At 40.9% G+C, this 26,730-nt stretch overlaps 1 protein-coding gene across 2 annotated transcripts in view; it reads left to right on the top strand.

Moving 5' to 3' along the window:
• lmln (leishmanolysin-like (metallopeptidase M8 family)) overlaps positions 1-26,730 on the top strand; it is a 47,381-nt gene that overhangs the window by 3,155 nt on the left and 17,496 nt on the right. For both annotated transcript variants that reach the window (XM_080199247.1, XM_080199248.1), the window contains exons 2-11: positions 153-250; positions 360-390; positions 9,039-9,121; positions 10,096-10,213; positions 12,460-12,638; positions 14,454-14,559; positions 16,926-17,020; positions 17,258-17,375; positions 18,495-18,602; positions 23,713-23,789. In XM_080199247.1, the coding sequence (XP_080055373.1) occupies positions 153-250; positions 360-390; positions 9,039-9,121; positions 10,096-10,213; positions 12,460-12,638; positions 14,454-14,559; positions 16,926-17,020; positions 17,258-17,375; positions 18,495-18,602; positions 23,713-23,789 (1,013 nt within the window). The remainder of the gene's footprint in view (positions 1-152; positions 251-359; positions 391-9,038; positions 9,122-10,095; positions 10,214-12,459; positions 12,639-14,453; positions 14,560-16,925; positions 17,021-17,257; positions 17,376-18,494; positions 18,603-23,712; positions 23,790-26,730) is intronic.

Genomic DNA, 26,730 nt, shown 5'->3' with positions numbered 1-26,730 from the left:
AGGAAAGACCAGGGGTGGGATGCTGTTTTGGAGAGCTGGTGCAGACTTGATGGGCTGAATGGCACCTTTCTGTATTGTAGGGTTTCTGTGGTTGGTATTTAATTCATTTTTTATCTTTGTCTTCTTTAACAATGGCATCTTTTTTGTTCAAGGTGATTTACCAAGTTTATTTAGAGCCAAGTCGAATTACCAGGAGGAGTATTGATCAACATCTAAGAATAAAAATTGTGTATGATCTAAGTATTGAGTAGTAAGTATTGTGATTTGTTCTATTTAAATTTATCATGATAAGAATTTATTAAATAACTTCACAGATTTTAAGTTTTAATATTAAAAGCTTTTTTATTTGTATATTGCAGTTTACCCCTGGATAAAAAATATTTAGTTAAGGTAAGTATAAAAACCCCTGCATTTTACAATATACAACTACAAAACCATTATTTCAGTTGTAAATTGTTCATTTCTTGGCATCATGTTCCTGTGAAACAAAATTAAGCCTAGATTCAAATTTAACCTCTTTCAAATTTAACAGCCACAAAAATGTAAGCTATAGTAATGGAAGTGATGAAGGATTGGTACTGAACTTGGGAACATAAAGAAATTTAGTGTTCACATTTTAGGTTTTAATGAGCCTTTGTCAGAATTGGGTTGTATTAACACTATATTCCTCTCTCCCTAGATGATGTGTGTTCTTGAGTAAAGTGTGGTTTAATTAAGTATTGATGTCTCAGTAAAGTTGCATAGTAAGGATGGAATTTTTGAAACTATTTTTCTGATTGAATGGGATCATGTGTTGCTGAGGCTCACTTTTTTTTAAATTTAGATGAATTGTCTCCATTTATTTATGGTGAATGACATAGCAGTATGCTAAGACATCAAGTGATTTGTTGAGCAAAACCAGCGTATAAGAGAGTAGCAACTGGACTACTAAAATAAAAATCATTTTAGTCATTAGAGAAATGTTTAAGGTTAAATATCATTGTCCATATTTGTAAAAAAAGTAGAGAAATTGCGAGTATAAAGACTATTTCTACATTAGTTTTTCAATACTAGAGAGACATTTTCTTGAAATGAATGTTGGAATAAAAGATATTTGAATAGTTTCATTATTTGATTGAATAGGCATAATAGATATGACTGATAATATCATGCACATTGAAGCAATATTTTTGTGATGATGCAACTGGATTAAAGATGGACACTAATGAGCTCCAAAGCTATTAATATAATTCATTAGAGAGCATTTGAAACAAACAAGCTGATAGGAAAACTATATGAAAAACTGTACGAATGTGCAAACAAATGAGCAGCATGATAAGACGAGCAAAACCATGGTAACAGTCGACAAACTAGTGTCTCAGAAAGTGATAACCATTATCATAAGTGATTGGAAGTGAATGTGAATGTTTGTCTGTCCCTGTTTATTACCCTTCTAAAGTAGTGCCTGGCTATCCTTTTGATAACACTAACACTTCTGTTCTGATGATCGAAATGGGATATGGTTAAGTTCAGTTCATTTTATCTTTTTTCCTTGGAGCCCTGAGTGACTTAAATATTTCTGTTCAGAAATCTACCATTTCCATCACAAACTTAGGGCTCAATTTATGGGAATTTGAATTTTAAATTGAAAATCAACACTGTTTCCCCCCCCCCCATTAGTCTCTTTCTCCCTATCTCTCGTTATTATGAGCCAGAGCGGGCTCTGAGAAAGAGACAGAGACTGAGCCAGAGACGGAGACTGAGCCGGAGCAGGCTCTGAGAAAGAGACGGAGACTGAGCCAGAGCGGGCTCTGAGAAAGAGACGGAGACAGAGCCGGAGCGGGCTCTGAGAAAGAGACGGAGACTGAGCCAGAGCGGGCGCTGAGACGGAGACTGAGCCAGAGCGGGCGCTGAGCCAGAGACGGAGACTGAGCCAGAGCGGGCGCTGAGCCAGAGACGGAGACCGAGCCAGAGCGGGCTCTGAGCCAGAGACGGAGACCGAGCCAGAGCGGGCTCTGAGAAAGAGACAGACACGGAGACCGAGCCAGAGCGGGCTCTGAGACGGAGACTGAGCCAGAGCGGGCGCTGAGAAAGAGACGGAGACTGAGCCAGAGCGGGCTCTGAGCCAGAGACGGAGACCGAGCCAGAGCGGGCTCTGAGAAAGAGACAGACACGGAGACCGAGCCAGAGCGGGCTCTGAGACGGAGACTGAGCCAGAGCGGGCGCTGAGAAAGAGACGGAGACTGAGCCAGAGTGGGCGCTGAGCCAGACACGGAGACCGAGCCAGAGCGGGCTCTGAGAAAGAGACAGACACGGAGACCGAGCCAGAGCGGGCTCTGAGAAAGAGACAGACACGGAGACCGAGCCAGAGCGGGCTCTGAGAAAGAGACAGACACGGAGACCGAGCCAGAGCGGGCTCTGAGAAAGAGACAGACACGGAGACCGAGCCAGAGCGGGCTCTGAGAAAGAGACAGACACGGAGACCGAGCCAGAGCGGGCTCTGAGAAAGAGACAGACACGGAGACCGAGCCAGAGCGGGCTCTGAGAAAGAGACAGACACGGAGACCGAGCCAGAGCGGGCTCTGAGAAAGAGACAGACACGGAGACCGAGCCAGAGCGGGCTCTGAGAAAGAGACAGACACAGAGACCGAGCCAGAGCGGGCTCTGAGAAAGAGACAGACACGGAGACCGAGCCAGAGCGGGTAGAACAGGCACAGAGAGAGAGAGACAGACGGAGACCGAGCCAGAGCGGGCTCTGAGAAAGAGAAAGACACGGAGACCGAGCCAGAGCGGGTAGAACAAGCACTGAGAGAGAGAGACAGACGGAGACCGAGCCAGAGCGAGCATGGAGAGAGAGAGAGAGAGATGGAGAGCAAGCCAGAGCGAGCATGGAGAGAGAGAGAGAGAGAGAGAGAGACAGACGGAGACCGAGCCAGAGCGAGCATGGAGAGAGAGAGAGAGAGAGACAGACGGAGACCGAGCCAGAGCGGGCTCTGAGAAAGAGAAAGACACGGAGACCGAGCCAGAGCGGGTAGAACAGGCACAGAGAGAGAGAGACAGACGGAGACCGAGCCAGAGCGAGCATGGAGAGAGAGAGAGAGACAGACGGAGAGCGAGCCAGAGCGAGCATGGAGAGAGAGAGACAGACAGACAGACAGAGACCGAGCCAGAGCGAGCATGGAGAGAGGGAGAGAGACAGACGAAGACCGAGCATGGAGAGAGAGAGAGACAGATGGAGAGCGAGCCAGAGCGAGCATGGAGAGAGAGAGAGAGAGAGACAGACAGACGGAGAGCGAGCCAGAGCGAGCATGGAGAGAGAGAGACAGACAGACAGACGGAGAGCGAGCCAGAGCGAGCATGGAGAGAGAGAGAGACAGACAGACGGAGACCGAGCCAGAGCGAGCATGGAGAGAGAGGGACAGAGACCAAGCCAGAGCAAGCATGGAGAGAGAGAGAGACTGAGCCAGAGCAGGCAGCGAGAGAGAGACCGGGCCAGAGTAGGCCGTGAGAGAGAGAGAGAGATTCTGAGCCAGAACGGGCATTGAGAGAGAAACAGAGGCTGAGCCGGAACAGGCACCGAGAGAGAGACTAAGCCAAAGTGGGCTCTGAGAGAGAGACTGGAGCGGGTTGTGAGAGAGAGAGAGACTGAGCTGGAGCAGGCTCAGCGAGAGAATGAGAGTGGGCACTGAGAGAGAAAATCTGATCCACCACTGGCACCGAGAGAGAAGGACTGAGTTAGAGCAGACAGCGAGTGAGAGTGATTGAGCCTGAATGGATATCAAGAGAGTGACCAGAAGGAGTAGCAAGGGAATGAATGACTCAGACCAAGCATGTAGAGAGCAACTGGCTCAGCTTTGAGAGAGAGACTGACCCAAATGTGCACTTAAAGGATGAGAGAAAAGGAAAAGGGGACGGGGCATGGTGGCGATGGAGAGACAGACGGGAAGAGGTCGAATGACTGACCCAGCTTGGGCATTGAATGACTGACCCAGAGTGGGGCTATGTTCTGAAACATTTGTCCAAGTCAAAAACTGCAGTATAAATTCTACTTTTATGAGCTTCAAAAAATATTGTATGACGTTGCTAATGTCACACAATTTTTCACAACGTCTGTGAAATGATTGTGGAATTCATTCCAACTGTGGTTATCTGCCAGAATGTTTAGATCTTTGTGAGTAATATTAGCAGATTTCTAGTGGTTACCTTTTTTTTAGTTTGGCAATAATGTTACTACTTATAATTCACACATCAGTCGCTTTCATGATAACAGGCTTTATTACAAAGATTGATTTGGTCTTCCATTCATATTAACTGACGTACAAATAATACAACCTAGTTTCTAGGCTCCAAGAATGCTCTCTGATGCAGGAGAGCAACACATGTCTTGGAGTGATCAGCTGGAGAGGCTGCCCTCAGGCCCTCTATGTTCTCAAGTGCTCTGAGTTTAAATACATTGTTCTATTCTTATTCTATAATACAACCTTGACCTGTACTTATGTAATGTGTGGTTTGGACATTTAGCTGCAGCCTCAGCTTATAATCTTTTCAACCCTTGCCTCACTTCTACAGGTTTTCTTAACAACACATTAAGTCCTCAGGCCAAATGTTTATCCTGTTCCCGATATGATTATTTGAATGTAAAGACAAGATCAATGATGGGATTGGCTGACTTTTTAAATTACCATAAAACAATGTGACAAATAATTTTTGTTGTATGATTTTAAAATATCCTCTTTCGACATTTATATGCAGAGACTGTAGGTACAACTTTAGATGGAGCAGTCATCTTGTGTTCCATCCTATAGTAAACTGATCTCTTTGCAAGCGCAACGTGGTTCGAAAATGTGTACAAAAATCAGGATTTGAAACGTGTAGATTTATGGCTGTTCAGTTGTTGCGCTCTGTCATACAATATTTAGATATCTATGCATAAGCAAATCATAGCTTTTTACAGCATTGTCAACAACTTTCAGGCAAGTTGTTTTAAATGGAAATGTTGCATAGCCCTGTGCATTATGCATAATGAGATCCTCCTGAAGTTTTGGATATGATGGATAAGATTAAATGTAATAACTGCAGTTGAATCAATTAAGTCATTAAAAAGAACTTTTTTTATGCTGTATCTTTAAGTGAAAAGTTAGTTTAGATTACTCAATTTAGTAAGTATTTTGATGAAAAATCTTTACTAAACAGATTCCAGGTTAAATTAAATATTCCCTAGTTTGTTCCTGTCTGTTTACAAGTTAGGAAACCTTGTTACAGCAGATTCTGCCAAGCAAATCACTAAGGAGTGGCAGAGTACATAAAGTTAATGCAGCAGATGTGCAAAGCCTTTTAATCTATGTACTGCTTGATTATATAGGTTGAATTATTTTCATTGCTCTGATTAGTTTCCAGTTGTTTGAGCCAAACCAATATATGAAATAAAAGAAAGGATGGGTGGAATTTGATGGTAGTGGGGAGATGGGTTTCAGCCCAATCTGAATTTCTGACAAGATCTACTGATGCCCACATGGCAGACTGGGAAACACACGAGAACCTGATGTGAAACTGAATTGCATTTTGCTGATGGGATGCAGGTGAAGACCTGTCTGGAATCTTCCCCTCACACTGATTCGCCGCAACGCTAGTGGAAAAACACGCCTGTGCAAAACATGTCTGGAAAAAGTATTGGAAATATATCACCATTCCTTCACAGTTGCTGGCTCAAAATCCTGGAATTCCCTCCCTAACAGCATTGTGGGTTGGGTCAATCCACAGCACATAGACTGCAGTGATTCAAGAAGACAGCGCACCACCACATTCTAAAGGGCAACTAGGGATAGGCAATAAATGCTGGCCAGCCAGTGATTCCCGAGTCCCACAAGTGAATAAAAAAATTGAAAACTAAAGGGCATAGGTTTACGGTGAAAGAGGAAAGACTTAAAAAGGACCTGAGGGGCAACTTCTTAATGCAAAGGATGGTATATGGAATGATCCGCCAGAGAAAGTAGTTTAGACAGGTACAATAGCAACATTTAAGATGTATTTAGATAAGCACATGGATGGGAAAGGATGAGGGGGATATGGGCCAAATGTGGGCAATTGGGACGAGCAGGTTGGCATGGACCAGTTGGGCCAAAGGGTCTGTTTCCATGCTGTATTGCTGTATGACTCTATAATGTAACATGCAAATGTCAGGACTTGCTTGAACAATGCTTAGGACTACCTCTAGAGTTTGAAATAGAGGCTGCCGGCAGCCCAAAACACAACAGTGGGGGAAGTATCTACAGGAGGATCTTTCTGATTTAGTTTCATTGAGGAAGTCCATCTTCCCTCATCAGAGTGTTCTCAGAGATCCACTGTCATTTTCGTGAGGTCCATCTTCCAGCATCAGAGGCTCATAGAAATCCACCTTTATTTTCTGGAGGTCCACCTTCTTCAATACTGAGTCAGTGAAGTTGGCTACTATTTCAATATGGTGCCTGAATAGGATAATGCACTATACACCATCAGGCCTGCTTCATTACGGATTGCAGTGCAAAACGCCCTGCTTCATAGTTAATAAGGCGAAGATATGGCGTGTTTTCCTGCTTGCCTTTGCAGCAGGAAACACTCCCAGCCCTGCCACAGGACTTAGTCCCACATGAAAAAGCTCTGTGGGATTCAGAGGGTTTGTAATGAATATTGGTAGACATTTTATCACCAGAAATAGAGACAAATAAATCCAGGGAACGAAAGGACATATTGGAGACAGAATGCTGTGCTCAGTTCTGGTTGCCTCATTACAGGAGGGGTGTGGAAGCTATCGAAAGGGTGCAGAGGAGATTTACATGGATGTTGCCTGAATTGGGTGGCATGCCTTATGAGGATAGGTTGAAGGAGCTTAGTCTTTTCTCCTTGGAGAGACAAAGGATGGGAGGTGACCTGATGGAGTTGTATAAGATGTTGAGAGGTATAGATCGGGTGGATTCTCAGAGGCTTTTTCCCAGGGCTGAAATGGTTGCTATGAGAGGACACAGGTTTAAGGTGCAGGGGAGTAGGTACAGAGGAGATGTCATGGGTAAGTTTTTCTCTCAGAGTGGTGGGTGCGTGGAATCGGCTGCCGTTGGTGGCGGTGGAGGCAAATTCGACAGGGTCTTTTAAGAGACGTCTGGATGAGTACAAGGAACTTCATAGGATTGAGGGTTATAGGTAAGCCTAGTAGGTAGGGATATGATCAGCGCAACTTGTGGGCCAAAGAGCCTGCTTGTGCTGTAGTTTTTCTATGGTCTATGGACTATGTGAAAGTGAGAGAGGGGTGGAAATTGGAAGAAAAAGTGATGAATTTTTTCAGGTCCGGAGGAGAGCATGAAGCAGCACCAATACATTCATCAGTGTATCAGGAAGTAGGACTGGAACTCTGACGGAGGGTCATCTTGACTTGAAATGCCTGCTTTATTGTCTCTCCACAGATAGAGTCATAGAGAAAACAGCCCCTTTGACCCAACTTGTCCATGCTGTCCTTTTTTTTAAATACCCCTAAACTAATCCAAATTGTCCATTTTTGGTCCATATCCCTCTATACCCATCACACCCATCTATCTAACTATCTAAATGCTTTTTAAAAGACAAAATTGTACCTGCCTCAACTACTATCTCTGACAGCTTGTTCCAGACACTCACCACCCTCTGTGTGAAAAAATTGCCCCCCTGGACTCTTCTGTATCTCTCCCTTTTCACCTTAAACATATGCCCTCTAGTTTTAGGCTTCTCTACCTTTGGGAAAAGATATTGACTATTTCGCTGATCTGTGCTCCTCAATATTTTATAGACCTCTATAAGATCACCCCTCAGCCTCCTACACTCCAGAGAAAAAAGTCCCAGTCTATTCAGCGTCTCCTTATAACTCAATCTATCAAGTCCAGGTAGCATCTTAGTAAATTTTTTCTGCACTCTTTCTAGTTTAATAATATCCTTTTTATAATAGGGTGAGCAGACAGTATGCCAAGTGTGGCCTTACCAATGTCTTGTACAACCTCAACAACACGTTCCAACTCCTGTATTCAATGTTCTGATCGAAGAAACCAAGCATGCCAAATGCCTTCTTCACCATTCTGAGCACTTGACTCCACTTTCAAGGAGCTATGAACATGTACCCATAGATCACTTTGTTCTGTAACTTTCCCCAACGCCCTACCATTAACTGAGTAAGGCTTGCCCTGGTTCAATCCAGCAAAATGCATCACCTCACATTTGTCTAAGTCAAACTCCATCTGCCATTCGTCAGCCCATTGGCTCAATTGATCAAGACCCCATTGCAATTGGAAATAATTTTCTTCACTGTTCACTATGCCACCAATCTTGGTGTCATCTGCAAACTTACTAACCATGTGTCCTATATTCTCATCCAAATCATTGACATAAATGACAAATAACAGTGGAAAGAAATCCCACAACACCAGCTTTCTGTTCTACCCCAGTCCAACGCCAGCATCGCCACATCACAAATAACAGTAGACCCAGCACTGATTCCAGAAGCTGTCAGACCTGTTGAGATATTCCAGCATGTTCAGTTTTTGTGCAAGTTAAAGGAAAAATATTTCAATGAGAGGACAAGTTCAGCCTGACACAGAAGGGTGGTGGAGATGGAGATTATTTGACCCTCCGTCAAGGAACGAATGGAGAGCATTTGGACCATTCTGGTCAGGGATGGTGGTATAAGAGGGTTGGATGTCTAAGGAAATGGTTCAGGCTAGAAACTGCCAGGGCCAAAAAGTATCAAATTTGCATTGCAATATAGGCACTAATTTTCAGTCTTTGCATTCAACATTTTCCCTTTGTATTAGGAATAAGAGGTAAAAAAGGGTTTTCAATTTCTTCTGTTGGAAAAACAAAACTCTGAAAGCCAGTATTTCCTCATATACAGCATTGAAGTAGCAAAAAAAAATCCTGAAGGATGTCTCCCTTCTCAGTAAATTGTTGGATCTTTATTTGCTATGCCTTTTTTGTATTGAAGTTCAGCTATGTAATTATCTTTAGATTTAATTCTGGTTAACACAGCACTTATTTTATCTTTCTCTGTTTCTTTTCCATGTCAGAATAAACTGTTCCCAAAAGCGATTAAGTATTTACAAAGTACATTCCAAGTTCGTAAAGTAGTTGGCCCAATTCTGCTGAGCAGGTACGGTGAGAATCTGTTACCTACATAATCTACTTCTGAACAATTTTTGATTTTAGGAAAAAAGGTCTATATTTTTTAGTCGATTGGGAAGGCCAGTGGATTAGACATTGGCCTTTCATTTCTAGTAACTGTGTTCAAATCCAACCCGCACTAAGAGAATGGAAGACCTCTGCATGATGTTGCCAGTAAAGTTGTACTGTGATAAAGGTAAAATACTGCGGATGCTGGAATCTGAAACAAAAACAGAGAATGCTGGAAAATCTCAGCAGGTCCGACAGCATCTTTGAAGAAAGAATAGAGCTGGCATTTCAATCTGGCTCCAGACATGAAACATTGGCTCTATTCTCTCTCCACAGATACTGTCAAACCTGAGTGTTTCCAGCATTTTCTGTGAAGGTGTACTGTGAATTGAGTTTGAGCACTTCTAGTCAAATTCCTTCTGATACTCCCAATGCTAGATTGGCATTCACTCAATCACAGGTTAGCTGCTGTGGTAAATGGAAATATACTAAAACTGTTTAGTAAGGGTGCTGTACCGAAGATGGGGCTGAGGCACATTGTTGGGATAGAGTAAAAGATTTATTCTGCAATTAACAGTGCGGAATCTAACCTAGGAGGCTTGGTGCTGATCTGAGTAACCAAAATGGACAGTGATTCATTTACCAGCCCTAATATGCTCACCATTAATGGCACAAAAACATTCTTAGTCCAAAATATTTTCTTTTTATATGCCTGTAGCATGCATTAATTTGAGATTCAGATGCTCAGACCACTAACTGTAACTTATTTTTGAACAGTTGTAAAACATTAACTGTGTTCAGTGCCTGTCTGTCTTGCAGAATATTTATCAATGTAAAGGTTATATTAAATAAATAACTGCTCATATACAGTTGCTACTGATTTGCATTTAAGCATTTATCAAGTGTTATTAACATGTACATGTCTAAACTGAACTGTTAATCTATTTTTGGAAGGCCATGTGCAACCAATCAGTATTTAAGAAAGAAGGATGACCCGCACATGTATTGTCAAGGTGCCTGTGCTGAGATCACAAGATGTGGTCCAGTGATAGTGCCAGAAGAACATTTACAGGTAAAACTGTTATAGTAATGGACATTACATTGATTTCATTATTTTTTAATGTATCTCTATGGCAGCACGATGACACAGCGGTTAGCACTGCTGCCTCACAGTGCCAGAGACCCAGGTTTGATTCCTGGCTTGGCTCACTGTCTGTGCGGAGTCTGCACGCTCTTCCCGCGTGTGCATGCGTTTCCTCCGTGTGTTCCGATTTCCCCTCATGTTCCAAAAGGCATGCTGGTTAGGTGCATTGGCCATGCTAAATTCTCCCTCAGTGTACCCGGACAGACACCGGAGTGTGGCGACTAAGGGATTTTCACAGTAACTTCATTGCAGTGTTAATGGAAGCCTACTTGTGACACTAATAACTAAACTTTAAAAATCCTATATACCTTACATTGTATGTGTTAAGGTTTTGTATTTCCAGAATATATTTACTTTTAAATTAGTTGATCTCCTCTGGTGTTCCATATATAGAGTCAAACTAAGTGGACTCCTGATGTCAAATGGAGCTGACGACCAGGATAGTTGGATCAGTACTGAGACAGCATTGGGGCTAGAAGAGTTTAGGAAGAACTAAGAATACTGTCATGGGAGGAATAAGATATTGCAACAAGACGACAGAGCACAATGAGATTTTGTGAGGGCATGCAGCAAAGTTAAACAGGGATGGAGCTTGGGGGAAGAAACATCCCAAATGTGGGAGTGTAAGTACAAAGCTGTTTGAGGCTGGTAGACTAAGAAGGGTAACACATAGTAAGAGGTCTTGTGAAAGAGCACTGGAAGATATTGGAGTGAGCAGATGTCCAGAGGAAGCGATTCACCAGCGGCGTCACTGAGGTCAGTCCAGAATCCAGACAACATGAAGTAGCTGAAAATGATGAGGGAGAAAGGGAAGTTAAAATAATATCACTGTCCTCTCACCTTTCTCCCCTAACTACAAACAGCCAATTAAAAGGATGACTCGGGAATCTTAATTTGTTTAGAGAAATATATCATTGAGTAGGTGAAATAGATAAAGGAAGTGGATAGGCTGAGAACTTGGGGTTGTGGGCAAGACTATAACTGCCTTAATAATGAACAGAAAGAAGTCTCACAACACCAGGTTAAAGTCCAACAGGTTTACTTGGAATCACGAGCTTTCGGAGCACCACTCTTCATCACTACCTGATGAAGGAGCAGTGCTCCAAAAGTTTCTGATTCCAGATAAACCTGTTGGACTTTAACCTGGTGTTGTGAGACTTCTCCACTTCAGTCCAACGCCGGCATCTCCACATCATGCCTTAATAATGGATTCTAGCAAATTTCCTATGACAGATGTTACGTTAACTGGCCTGTTATTTCCTGCTTTTTCTCCATTCTTGAATAAAGGTATTACATTAGCTATTTTCCAATCTGCTAGAACTTTTCCAGAATCCAGGGAATTTTGGAAGATTATAAGAATAGCTCACTTCTTCCCACAGACAGCAACTAATTCCCATAGCCAACAGGCTATTGATGTTGCTGGCTCTCTCATCTCTGCATGCAATTATGTAGCTCATTCATTATGGAGTATAATTTTATTGCAGCAGGGTTTTTGCGTTGTTTAATTCAGATGAATGAACACTTGAATAACATTAATGTGAAAATTGGTGGTTTAAAAATTGGTGATTGGATAATTTAACTTAACTTGAATTAAAACAAGTAGACTCTACACCTTTGCGAGTCAGTGAAAATTTTATGTTGCACTAAGTTGCAAAATGCATCTTGGGAAAGCAGGACAATTATCCACAATTTTCTTCTAGTTTGCCATGTTTTTGTTGAAGTCCCGAGTCCACTTTATAGAAAGTTCTAAAGTCCTCCAATTTTTTTTGTTGGTTTTGCATGTTATTTGTACACATTTTAAGCTATACTGGATTGGCCGATTAAACAATGTGCAGTTGAATAGTTTTTGCCCACAAAATAGAATTGTCTTCTATTGGCCCATAGCCATTCAGCCCATTATGTTTGTGCTGGCACTCTGAAGGATCAATTCAGCTAAAACCACACTCCTGTATTCTCCCTATAATTTTCATTCTCTCACATCAACTTATACCAGGAATATAATTTTTTTAATGTGAGCATTTCTCTTTATTGAAATGGGATGTTTTTATTTCAAGAATTGGTTTTAAGAAGTAGACACAGAGCTGGGTCAGAAACATTTTCTCAATGGTACACAAAAAGAATGAAGGAAACCTGTAGAACAGTGGGCTTTAATACTGTTTATTTGATCTATCCAGCAATGCAGGGTATGTAGTGAAAATGGAAGGTCTTGTGGATCTGCAGGGTTAACCGATGGTCCAGGTGTCGTGGATGCTGATTTTTTGCTTTATGTGAGTGCACTGACTACAGAACGCTGTGGACAGGAGGACATTGTAGCCTATGCAGCATACTGTCAGCTGGAAGCAGAATTGGACAGGTGAGATCCGTTCTGATTAGCTCTTGGCATATATAATTGTACCTTGATTTTGAAACATTTGATTTCAAAGTGCTCACCACAATTCATGAAATCCCTATTTTTAGTTGATACTCTGCCATAACTGTGTAGAATGAAGATTAGAGTTCAAAACACAGGCATTGAAAGTCCTAATATTAAGTTTTAGTGTAAAGTTATTGATGTAAGGTGTTTAGTAATGCTCTGATAATTTTTGATATTGACCATGAGATGGCTCAATTGACAAAGAGTATTTGTAAAAAGTAAATTTATGTGGCAGTAGTTGTTATCCATGTTCTAGATGTTTGTTTTTACTCGGGAGCATAGGTAAGATTTCTATCAATAAAAAAAAACACTCTAATTGCTCCAATCTATTGTTCAGAAACATTAATTTCCTAGAAATGTTTTAGGCAGACCCAGGCAGCTCAATGCGTCATTTTAGTATAGTATTTTGAGAATGAAAACATGGAAAATAAACTATTTAAATAAGCAAATTAATTTTTATTATTGTTTTAGAATATTATATCACTGTTTCATGCTTCAGGTAACTAATTATATCTCTGGTATTTTCTAGTTCACACATTTTGTGTTAAGTATTCTGGTGTCATTCTACGAGTAAGAAGTCTCATGACATCAGGTTAAAGTCCAACAGGTTTATCTGGTAGCAAAAACCACTAGCTTTCAGAGTGCTGGCTGCCCCTTCATCAGGTGAGTGGGAGTTCCCACTTACCTGACGAAGGGGCAGCCAGCGCTCTAAAAGCTAGTGGCTCTTGCTACCAGGTAAACCTGTTGGACTTTAACCTGGTGTTGTGAGACTTCTTACTGTGTTTACCCCAGTCCAAAGCCGGCATCTCCACGTCATTCTACAACTTAGACAATTCCAAAATCCAGTAATGACTTAGTCCCAAGCTTTCGAGACTAGAGAAATTGTAGGACTGGATTTTCCGGCCGCACTCACTCCAAAACTGGAAAATCCCACCCGAGGTCAATGGACCTTTGCATGGTCCTCCCCTCCGCCTGCTACAATTCCCATGGCAGACAGGACGGGAAAGCTCCCACCGCAGGAGGGAAATATAAAGGATATGCTTCTCTTGAAGCCATACAAAACTGTTTGACCTGCTGCTCCAATAATCTTTATAACAACTGAACTGATATAGAGTGTTCCTGAAGCAACTGAAAGAAGGATCAGTAAACTTTATTTTGTGACTCCTGTACTCGCCAGCATTGCTACAACGGTCCTCATGTAACTGATTCAGTGTTAAATTACAAACCCAAGCTCTGCCAGACAGTGTGATTTGGTCAGATTAGTTGAAGAGCATTATGGGGAATAGAGAGTGAGTGTGTTGTGGAAAATTAAAACAAAATGCTAATGAAAGGTAGTGATTAAAAAATTTGAATCAATTATTGCAGTTTCTTTCCATAAGATAGATAAAAGTGAAATATTGCATTGCTATTTATTATGATGATTATGTCATTATCTAATTCCTCAACAAATCCCTTTTTGCTTAAAAGTAATTGTCTAAAAATATTTACTTACTGGCACTTTGGCACAACATAATGAATGCTTGTTGATTTTTTTCAGTGTTTCCTCATTGTGTTTTCCAAACTGATTTATAAATGATTATTAATTTTCATTTAGCCTGAGGGGTGGGGTATGGAATGCTTTAATGTTACTAATGTGTTGTAGATGGTTAATCAACTAGTAGTTCAATATAAAAATCCTCAAATTATTTAAAACTGAAACATTAGAAAAAATGCAATTTATTTGTACTAATGAATCATTTTGTCTGAATATTGCAGGCCTATTGCAGGATATGCAAACCTGTGCCCTAGTATGATCCCCGCTGAGCCACAAGAGTTCAAAGGCATGTTGTCAACAGTGAAACATGAAATTGTCCACGCATTGGTATGTTATCTGCAGACATGCTTTCATTTCAAAATCATAGAATCCCTACGGTGCAGAAGGAGACCATTTGGCCCATCGAGTCTGCACTGACCATAATTCCACCCTGGCCCTATCCCCTGAACCCCAATATTTACCCTGTTCGTCTCCGTCGAATACTATGGGGCAATTTACCATGGCCAGTCAACCTAACCCCCACACCTTTGGACGTATCCCATCCTAACAGTGCTGTGGGTACGCCTAGACCACATAGACTGCAGGAGTTCAAGAAGGTAGCTCACCATCACATTCTTGACAGCAATTCAGGATGAGCAATGAATTGTGGCTTAGTCTGCAATGCCCATAACCTATGAAAATATAACAAAAAATCTTAGGGAAACTATGGTAATCAAAGTTTTTGTCCTGGGCTACCATCCTCTGTGTAAAGTAGTAAAATGTGAACTAGCTTAATCTTTCTTCTTCTTCTTGAGCCTATGACCACTAATTCAAGAAATATGGCGATCTTGTACATGTTATTAGGGTTCCGTTTGTCTTTTGCCTTATTTCTGATTTTATCGTTATGTGTATGTCACTGGCTGGGCAACATTTATTGCCTGTCTCTGAGGACATTTAAGAGTCAACCGCATTGCTATGGGCCTGGAGTCACATGTAGGCCAGACCCGCCAATGATGACAAGTTTCCTTCCCTACAGAACATTAGTGAATCAGATGGATTTTTACAACAATCTCAATGGTTTCATGGTTGTTATCAGACTTTTAATTGCAGATTATCTATTGAATTCATATTCACATTTGCACTGGGGGGATTTGAACTTGCAATTGCCAGAGCGTTAAACTGAGTGTCTGTCCATGACAGTATCACTATACCACTGCCTCTCCCATTGCTTGATAGGTTCCTCCGTTAGGCTTACACTTCTCCAGAGTAAACAAGCTCTCTTCCTAATTCAGATCTTTAACAAAGTTTATGTTTGGTTCCCTATTTGCAACTTGATGCCAAGTGGGAAATCTGACAGCTTTCACTGCTCAGGATACTGGTGAGCAAGGGAATGGGAGTACCTCAGTTATGGGTTTCTTGGACCCTACAGAAAGGTCACCCCCAACCCTTCTGTCACCCTCAGGTTTACCCTGCTCGCTCGCATCCATCCAGCCCCTATCTTGCACACCAGGCCCGCTGGCCTGGCTCTGCTGAAACCTATCCTCTCGACCTGCTTCCCAATCCAGATCCAGTGACCACCTCTATTGGGGACTGTGTAGTCCCAGCAGTGGCCATGTCTCAACAGGCATTAAATGGGGGCAAATTCACCCCTGAAATTTATGCTAGGAGGGCAAGGACCTCAGCGCAACCTAAAATGTTGCCTTTAAATTTAAAATTTGCATCTTGTAAAATTACACTTAGCACATCAGATGTACAAGTTTCCAGTATCGTTTCAAACATTATACAAGTTCAAAGGTATCCTAATGCAGTCTACTTTTTTTATACACTGTATTTACAAGCACTCATCACAGTTGATGACTTAGTCCACTGTTTTTTGCCTATATTTGCACTCAAAATGCAATGACACTGGAACACAAATATGTATATGAAAATGAATGAAGAAGTAAGAGCTAAACAGCAACATAAATCCAACTTACAAAACTCGTTGTTGAATTCGCCATTAAAGCCATGAAGGATATGCTGGTGCTATGAATTCACAGATTTTGGTAGTATACGGTTTTACTGATATTCTATAATGTTCTGTTGATATCCAATTCTGGGCTGCTAACTTTTTCCTGCTTTAGCATGGCAGTCATGCCATACTGCGAGGGAAAGGATGCCCTACAGTGTAACTTCCACGAATGCTATTATGGACAGATGTGACTGAAGCTGGTAAATTGGTGAGGACGTGGTCATGTCATTTTCTTCCTTGTCAGTTTCCCTGTCACCTCCAGTTATGTTGCTCAGAGTGTGATATATCACTGAAGATGGATTCTGTTCATGAGGTGCCTTCACATATAGTGTAAAATGATTATTTTTGTTGAGATTGAATAACTTTTATAGGAATAAATTTTATAGGAATTTAACCAGTGTAGTTTCTATAAAAGCAGCAAAATACCGCAGATGCTGAAAATTTAAAATAAGAACAGATAGATACAAATGAAAATACTCAGCAGATCCGCCAGCATCTGTGGAAAGAGAGAATGGACTTATTGATTCAGCTCGATGACATGAAATATTAACTCAATTTCTCTTTCCATGGGTGCTGCGTAACCTGTTAAGTAGTTTGAGCATTTTCTGTTTTATAGTTCACATAATATTTGTTACTGCAGGAAATTTCTGTCAAGCAGTTTTTCCCAAAACATTAAAAGTTCCTCTTTTCTACTTCAATTTAGGGCTTCTCAGCGGGACTTTTTGCTTTCTACCGTGATGATGAGGGAAAGCCTCTAACTGCAAGAAAGGCAAATGGTCTTCCACCTTTTAATGAATCGTAAGTTCGATATTTTGTTTTTTTAAACCTTGAGAAAACTTGTTTAGTTGTCATCTAGTGCGTAAGAGATTTTATTTAAGTCAGTCTTTAGTTGTGATAAAGCATTTACATTTGTTTGGTTTAATTGTAAGTCAAAATATTTGCATGATTTTGTCATTTGTATTAGCTACTGTTTAGGTTTTTCATAATGCCTTGAATAATATTACAATCATAGTGTGTTAATTTGTATTTGAACAGACTTGGATTATATCAGTGGAGTGACAGAGTTGCGCGTAAGGCGATAAGGTTATGGGACATACGAGGGAACAAGAAGCTTAATCATGAGGTCCTCCTTCTTGTAACTCCACGAGTTGTTGTAAGTATTAACGAAAATACTTTTATTATTTTTTTCAAAATTTCATGATGGATATTGGTAATAGATATTTGTGTATCAGCTTGTTAAAAAAACTTCTGATAAAAAGAGACAAAAAGAGTGACCCAAGTGGGACATAAATAGAGGAATGGCAGAAATCTGAATAAAAGTGACTGGCTCTTCCTCATGTAGCTTGTGACATTCTCAATGAGTCTGTCATAAGATTGTTCTCAATTCAAGTCAAATAATAATACTAATTGTTGAGAAAAGCAAAATGTGAAGATGAATGTAGGAATCAGCTGGAACATGTTGAATTAGGAGAATATTCTTAAATGTGATTAATGTAATTTAACACACTAATGTGAAGAAGTGCATTTTGGAGGGAAAAACAGACCAAAATGTATGTTAAACTTTAGTTCTCAATGTCGTATGGGGATGGAAAGATCTAGAGGTAAAGATCTTAAAAGCCAGCTTACTGGTGGAATAGGAATTCTAGATTTTGTGAATTTCTTATCTTTTTAGCCTAGTTGCTTTTGGTTTTCCTTGATTTGCAATTTGATCATCTTTAATTTGCTTTATCCCAGAGAAAGTTTTTCACTTGCATATCTAAGTAAATACGTTAGCTGTGGTCTAAAACGTGTAGGAGCCCACAATGGAAAAGTTGGAGTGATACGGGCGGTGGTGGTGGTGGTTGTTGCGGAGAAGGGAACAGTCAAAATTCAGGCTATTCAAAATCTCACTTCAGCAAATATGCGTTTGATTCTCTCAATGCACAGGAGACCGTACAATGTGCATTGTATACAGCATATTAGACATAGATTAAAGGATGAATGTGTAAATTAGTGCTTCATTGTAATGAGTATTCTGGGCTCTGAATAGTGGTGTGGAAGAGGATTTTGAATAATTTTCTCAAATGAAATAAAAAAATTGTTGAGTGTAAAATTGATGAATCGCCATTACAAAAGAATGAAAATGGAACACAGTGAAGTTAAGGCAAAATGACAACTTGGTGTCTGTCTAGTGCCCTGCTAATTATGGTATATTAAAGCAAAATCCATGAAGTGATTCAACTGGATCATCTATTTTTACCCTAACCATTAAATCTGACTTTCCATTGGGCAGAAAGAAGCCCAGAAGCACTTTAACTGCCCAATCCTTGAAGGAATGGAACTTGAAAATCAAGGGGGCATGGGTACAGAGCTGAATCACTGGGAAAAGAGGTTGCTGGAGGTAAGATTTGTTGGAGCTTTGTATTAAGCAAGTTTTCATCAAAGCTACAATCTATAATAATTACTTCAACTGTATTGATGTAACAATTTTGCATATTTTTAAAGGCAGATTCAAAATGCCATGAGAACCATTATAACAACAGTATTGAAAATATTAGTTATTTTGGATAAATTGTTCGGATAAGAATACAATTTTTGTGGTCTAAAATTTGTTGTGGTGTGAAGAGTATTGGTTAATTGATGAAAAAGCTTTCCTTAAGCACAATGGTAAAAGGTGCTATGAGTCCTTTTGCAAAGCCCGACCGCTATTTCAGTTCCTTTGTATAAATGTTTTTGTGGATTCCACACTAATTAAAATGTCACCTAATTCAGTGGTCTGTTTTTCTTCTAATTGGCATATATATGTTATTTTACAAATGATTTGATGCTGAGGTAGGTATTACTTTTCGGAAGTTGCATTATTGTTTAATTGTCTTATTTTGTTATCAACAATTGAAAAGCACAGAAGTTGTATCCAAGCCTTGTAGTTAATTCAGATTTGATGCCCCTCACTTTGGAAGTTTTGCTGGATGTCGTGATTTTTGAATAGAGAGTACACCTGCCAGTGGGAGGATAAAACTCCATAAGACAAGACCAATCATGCATAGGCCCATAACTTCCAGGATCCCTAGTGCTGGATTTTTGGGGTTGAGTGGGAAGGTCTCCCAAGATGTGTTGGGAGTCCCTCTCAGGAGTTTCCAGGTAAGAGTTTACCCAACAGTTGTCCAGAAGTGCGAACTTCCCCAGGACAAGAGGCCATTTGGCCCCTCAAGTCTGCACTGGCTACAATCCCAACCAGGCCCTACACCCATAACCCCATAACCTAGCTAGTTCCCTTAACACTAAGGGACAATTTAGCATGGTCAATCCACCTAACCCACGCATCTGTGGACTGTGGGAGGAAACCGGAACACCCGGAGGAAACTCATGCAGACAAGGAGAGAATGTGCAAACCCCACACAGACAGTGACCCAAGCCAGGAATTGATCCCAGGTCGCTGGTGCTGTAAGACAGCAGTGCTAATCATTGTGCCATGCTCATGCAGTTACCCGAGGCTGAAATTGAATTGCTTTGAGCTCGGATCCCTGGTGCTGTGATGCAGCAGTGTTAACTACATCAGCGATACTTTCGTTGATGGGCAGTATTCACGGCAGGTTATTTCAAGCCATGGGGAAAAACTGGAATTCAAACCAGGACAAACTTTATCACTAAAGTTGCTTTAGTGGTATCATTTTTAAAAATATATTTTCAGGATGTCAATATCATCAACAATTAGTGCTCTAATTGCCCATAAGACTTATTTTTGAGCTTAATTTTGTGAATAAAGGGCTCCCACAAAGCTACTAGGTGGGGGATTTCAGGATATTGACCTAGTGATAATAAAGGAGAGAACTTAACGTACAAGTCAAGGGGATGTGTGACATGCAAGGTACTTAGCAGTATGAGTGTCCTCTTGAATTTGCTTCTATTGTCCCTCTACGTACTGAAACTCACTATTTTAAGATGTGCTGTTGAGGAAACTTGCTACGTTTGCTACAGTGCATTTTGTAGATAAGTGTATGGAGGCAGCAGGCAAATTTGCCCTCAATAACCCCTAAAAGGCCAACAAGAAACCATTGACACGAATGACAAGTGAAAGAAAGATTGCCTGTGTACGTGGAAGATACAGAATCTGTGAAGAGCTGCTCCTCAATCTCAGTTATCGTCTCTCCCAACTCCTCCAATCACTGGTTCCCTCTCTGCTGCTCTACATCAAGCGACAGAGACCGAATCTTACCACTGTTCATACCAGCGGGAATTTCCCAACCTGCCACAGTGAACAAAGACTTTGCTGGCCTCCAAATTTTCTGACTTTGCTGCAGCAGGAGTGTGGCATGAACAGCAGGTAAGATTGTGCAGGTAAGACTATGAACAGAGACAAAATAGACTGGGTCTGTACTCGTTGGAGTTTAGAAGGAAGAGGGGGGATCTTGTAGAGATGTATAAGATAATGAAAGGGATGGATAGGGTAGAGGTAGAGAGATTCTTCCCACTCAGAAAGGACAGCAGGTCTAGAGGGCACAGCCTCAAGATAAGGGGCGGGGGGGGGTGCAGTTTAGAACGGAGTTGAGGAGGAACTTCTTCACTCAAAGGGTGGTGAATCTCTGGAATTCTCTGCCCGTTGAAGTGGTGGAGGCTACCTCGCTAAATGTATTTAAGTCACGGGTAGATAGGTTTTTGGCAGACAAGGGAATTAAGGGTTATGGGGAGAAAGCGGGAAAGTGGAACTGATCCACTTCAGATCAGCCATGATCTTATTGAATGGCGGGGCAGGCTCAAAGGGCTAGATGGCCTACTCCTGCTCCTATTTCTTATGTTCTTATTGTGCCCAAAATCTCTAATTGGAGGAGCAGCAAAGGTGGTAGGAATGGAACCCGATCAGAAGAGCTGGAGTAATTATTTTGGTTGTACTGTTGCTACCATTACCTATCATTTCGCGAGGAGGCCGTTTTGAAGGGAGGTACGAAATGTTTTCTGCTGTTAGGTTTATTTGACCTAGATGAATTAGGGTAGGGTTTGTGTTTAGGAGTTTACATTTGGGGTTAGATAAACTAAAAAGAGCTTTTTGTGTGTGATTTGTGTATGCATGTGCACACGTGTATGCTATGCCTGTTTTTTTCCAGTACCAATTTAAATATTGTGTCAAATTTTGCGCTGTCTAGGAAATTCATGCTTTCCTTTTCTGTTTTACATTTAAGTTTAACAAAATGGGTAATGATTATTGAGACATTGATGAATTCTTCTAATTGTGTTTCTGTATAAATACATCACGTATCACTCAGATATCTTTTGTAATACATAGAGAATCTGGGACACCTTTTCATTAAAATTTTCAACCTTTTCCCATTCTGCCATACATGTTTGTATAAACTGGAACAAATTTCTTACCCCTCAATTTGAAGGTAAAATTCATTGTTGATTCAAAGCTAATTTTGTTAAACTTAAATACAGTAAGCAATTATAGCTCCATTTGATCTGTCAGGCTAGGGAAATTTATTAAATATATTTTGGATAGTCTTTGCCTCGTTTCTGTATTGTGTACAGACTTTCAAGGTCCATTGTAAAAAGTATGGGATGTGGTTGAGGTAGGGGGTGCAGTATGGTTGGTGAGTATATCACCTCTATCAATGTGACTAAGTACTTCTGTGTGAAGGGATTCCAATCTGTGTCTCATTAAAGCATGGATCTTGTGAAGAGGTGCGTTGGCTTGGAAAATAACTCACTAGAATAAGAAAAATACATGAATGAAACCATTTGTTCTCTGATAGTTAGCTTGGTGCTACAGGATTAATTTATGTGTATTCACCGTGTTACACAGGCTGTACCTTTGGAAGTCAGTATCACAATGTGGTGGTCAGCACTCACTTCAACCAGAAGTATGAGAAGAAAGAAACTTGAAATTGACAAAACAAAACCAAAGAACATTAGAGCATGTTAATGTTTTGAAGTAATTTTTAAAAGTGGGTGTGAGACTTTTGCCAACTAGTTAGAATGTTCTCTTTGAACACCAAAGTGTGGAACATTTATTTATAACAAAATAACAAAAACATCTTGCTTATTAGATTCCAAGTTAAAAGATTTAATATGTATTTGGTATTTGTGCTACTGTGTCAATTTATAGAAGGGAACCCTGAAAAACACTCAACACAAAAACAGAATGTAATGTTACTGTGTGACTGCATCGCCAAATATAGGAGTTAGTAAAAATGAAAATGGAACCTTTGAAAACCAAAAGGTAGCCCCTAAAAATCAAAAAGCAGCTCCTGAGAAATATCAAGATGAGCCCTTGGGGGGGGAAAAAGACAATTTTGACCCCCATGGCAGACATAATGTTTCAAGTCCATATGCCTCTTTGAGGAAGAGGCATTTGGCTTTGAAACATAGCTCTGTTTCTCAGTCCATAGGTGCTGAGTTTTTCTAGCATTTTCTGTTTTTATCCCGCACTGTGCATGTTGTTTCCATTAAGATCTCTCGTATGCTATTTGTATCAGAACTTTGGCTGTTTCACTTGCCTGGTAGGAGTGCAATAGTAATGGTCCAACATAAATGACTTCAGACATTTGATATTGTGTGAATAGTTACCTTGAACATTTTTGGCTGTAAGATGTTCTCATGTTGTTTCAACACTGATGGTATTTTTCCTTTGTAGACCTGTAGCACAGATTTCTACTCACTTGTTTCTTTTAAGGTACTTAGCAAGGGCATCAATATGTGCTATTGCATAGTAGTGAGATGTGGATTAATCCAATGCTTGCTTAATGACCACTCATCGACATCAAAATAAGGAACTATCAAATAAAAGTCAAAAACTTCCCAACAGGAAAGAATATTGAAGAAAAGGAACATTGGAAATAGGGGCAGAAGTAGGTCATTCAGTCCATTGAGCCTGCTCCATCATTCAACCAGATAATGGCTGACCTCCTATCTCAAAACTATTTTTCCACACTGCCGCCATATCTCTTAATATCTTTAATATCTCTGTCTTTAACAAACTCAATGACAGAGCCTCCACAACTATATGAGGTAGAGAGTTCCAAAGATTCACCACCCTTTAGGTGAATACATTTCTCCTCATCCAAGTCCTAAATGGGTTATCCCTAATTCTAAGACTGTGTCCCCTTGGTTCCAGAATCCCCTGCCTGGGAAGGCATCCTTCCTGCATCTGTTATTAAGCCCTGTAAGAATTTTGTATGTTTCAATGAATTCACCTCTTATTCTTCTCAACTCTGGAGAATACAGGCTCGGTCGCCTCAATCTGAGAGAATACATTATTTTCTCAAGACTGAGTTCAGAGAAGCATGGTTGAGAGCACCTCTGCTTTTGAATCAGCAATGGTGTGTGAATAAGGGAGACCTTATTTCCAGAGAGAGACTTCAACTGAAGAAGAAAGCTTGGAAATCGTGGGCTCCTGAAATCTGTTTTATTTTTATAGACACTGGACCCTGAAAGAAAACTTAAACAACAGATACAGCAGAATGATTTGATTAACTTTTTAAGTTCCACATTACATTTTGTTCTTTTTTTCTGACCAGAATGAAGCAATGACAGGATCTCACACACAGAACAGAGTATTCTCCAGATTAACCTTGGCAGCGTTAGAAGATACTGGGTAAGATGGATGATGTGTATAATTTTTAACAGTCCTATCTGTATCTAAGACATAGCTATTTGGTCTCAGATTTAGGAAGTGAGCTATGCAGTCAGCACACCTGAATCATGTTAATAACTGAGTGTTATACTGAGATCAGCAACAAAAGTGTTTTTCATAGGCTAGGATGTCTATGTAGAGTTCACACTGTAAGCAGTTCGTTTTGCCATTATTGTATAAGAGGGTATGGGGAGGGGCACCCATTATAAAGTCTCCAACAGATGCAGTAGATTACTTTTGAAAATCGGGTTTCAACCAAGTTTAAAAGAAAACACTCTCAGGCCTTGATGCCAAATGCAAGGTTTACGTTTACTGCCAATTTCTCATTGTTCAGGTTTGGTGCAACTGAGTGGCTTTTTACGCTATTTCAGAGAGCTTTTAAGAGTCAATGACATTCATGTGGGATTGGAGTCATGTGAATTAGTCAAGGAGTGGATGGCAGGTTTTCTTTCCTTGAAATACATTAATTGGACTTCTATGACTATCCAACTAGTTCACAATTGTTTTTACTGATATCAGTGTTTATTTCAGATTTTCTGCATTATTAGTCAAAGCTTTGGAATCCAGTAACATGATCAGTACACTAAACCCAGTGCAAACCTGAAACAGCGCTTTATCGTCTTCAGGAGCAAACCAGAAGCTGTTGGCTTTCATATCCTTAGAAGTCTGATTAGGATTGGACTCGTGCCAATTCCATGTCAATTCACTGGCTGCAAAGTATTTTTTTCATGTCATAAGCATATGACAAGATTCTATATAAATACAAGTTGTTTACTTTTTAGTGCAGTGCTAAAAGCATTGTACATCAACATGCAATTAGAAAAATAATTGCATAATATAATTTCTGTAATTACAGTATAATTACTAAAATCAGTTTATTGTCTACATATGAATATGAGTTGATATCAAGTAGTATTTTTCTTGTGTCTTTCCATTGTCTATGAACAAAGAACAACCCAGCACGGGAAACAGGCCCTTTGGCCCAACGAGCCCGCACCGCCATTTCAACAAAGCATTTTCCTACACCTACCCTGCCCCGTGTGTATGTGAATGGTACCCCTAATGTAGCCAGATTCAGGGGAGAATAGTGTAGGGTCAATTTCGTACACCAGTCAGCCTAAGAGCACATCTTTGGGGTGTGGGAAGAAACCGGAGCACCCGGAGAGAACATAAGCTGGGGGAGGTAGTGATGTAGTGGTATTGCCACTGAACGAGTAATCCAGAGATGCAGATTAATGCTCTGGGGACATGGGTTTGGATCCCAATGTGGCAAATGGTGGAATCTAAATTCAGTAAAACATCTGGAATTTAAAGTCCTATGATAACCATGAAATCATTGTTGATTGTCATACAAACTTATCTGGTTAAGTAATGCTCTGTGAGGGAAAGAAATTTGTTTTTGCTTTGTCTGACTGGACTGACCTACATGTGACTCCAAGTCCACAGCAATATGGTTGACTCTGAAATGCCCAAGCAACCTACTCAATTGTATTGAACCGCCAAATAGTGTAAAAAAAAATGCAACTGCAAGGACTACCCAATATTGACCTAGGCACCGGAAGCGACAACGGCAGACCTAACCCTGTCGGCCCTGCAAAGGTCTCGTTGCTAACATCTGGGGACTTGTACCAAAATTGGGAACGCTGTCTCTCAGATTCGTGCCAGTACTCATGGAATCAATGTGTCAGACATTACCATCACATTCTTCTGTATGTCATGTTCCATCAGCAGGACAGATTCAGTAGAGGTAGTGGCATAGCGGCATCTATTGGGAGGGAGTTGCCCTGGGAGTCCTCAACATCAACTCAGGACGCTGCTGATATCTTATAGCATCAGGTAAATTATGGGCGAGGAAACCTGTTGATTACTACGTATTGCACCCATAAAACTGGACTGTCTGCTGCAGATGGTGAGGAACCAATACAAGGGAAAAATATATTAGATCTCAGCCTCACCATTGGCAGCAATAGAATTGAGCTCCACCACAAATTATAACCACTTGGCCCGTAATATTGCTTATTCTACCATTATCACCAAGCCAGGGGATCAACACTGGACAAAGGAAAGAGCAGAAGGACATGCCAGGAGCAGCACCAGGCATAGCTAAAAATAAGGTGTCAGTCCAGTGAAGTGACCACTTGCATGCCAAACAGCATCATTGGAAGCGAGTCCACAACCAGCAGTGTTCCACAGTTCCTGCCACATCCAGCCATGAATGGTGCTGGACAATTAAACAACTCACAGGAAGAGGAGGCTCCATAAATATCCCTATCCTCAATACAAGTGCAAAAGACAAGGCTGAAGCATTTGCAACAACCTTCAACCAGAAGTGCCATGTTGATGATGCATCTTGGCTTCCTCCTGATGTCCCCAGCACCATAGATGTCACTGTTCAGCCAATTTGATTCACGCCATAAGAAATGGCAGAAGGCACTGAATCCTATGGGCCCTGACAACATCCTGGCAGTAGTTTTGAAGACTTGTGTGCTGCACCCCCAGCCAGGCTGTTCAAGTACGGCTGCAAATCTGGCAATGTGCAAAATTGCACAGGTATGTGCAAAAAAGCACAGCAAATCAAATCCGGACAATTACCAACCCATCAGTCTATTCTCAGTCATCTATAAGAAATGGAAAAGGATATCAAAGGCTATCATGTGGCACTTAGCAATAACCTGTTCACTGATGGTCAGCTTAGATCCTGCCAGGCCATTCAGCTGCTGATCTTTGTCCAAACATGAATAAAAGAGCTGAACTCCAAAGGTGAGGAGAGTGATTGCCCTTGACATCAAGGCAGCCTGTGAGTATGGCAGCAAGAAGCCTTAGAAAAACTGTAGTCAATGAGAATTGGGGGAAATCTCTTCAGTGGTTGCAGACATCACGAGCACAAAGAACAATGGTTGTG

The sequence above is a fragment of the Carcharhinus amblyrhynchos genome, chromosome 11 (genome assembly GCF_965287045.1).
Source record: "Carcharhinus amblyrhynchos chromosome 11, sCarAmb.v2.hapA, whole genome shotgun sequence".
NCBI lineage: Eukaryota > Metazoa > Chordata > Chondrichthyes > Carcharhiniformes > Carcharhinidae > Carcharhinus > Carcharhinus amblyrhynchos.
The sequence above is the reverse complement of the archived record's forward strand: the minus strand, read 5'-3'. Positions and strand labels throughout refer to the sequence as shown.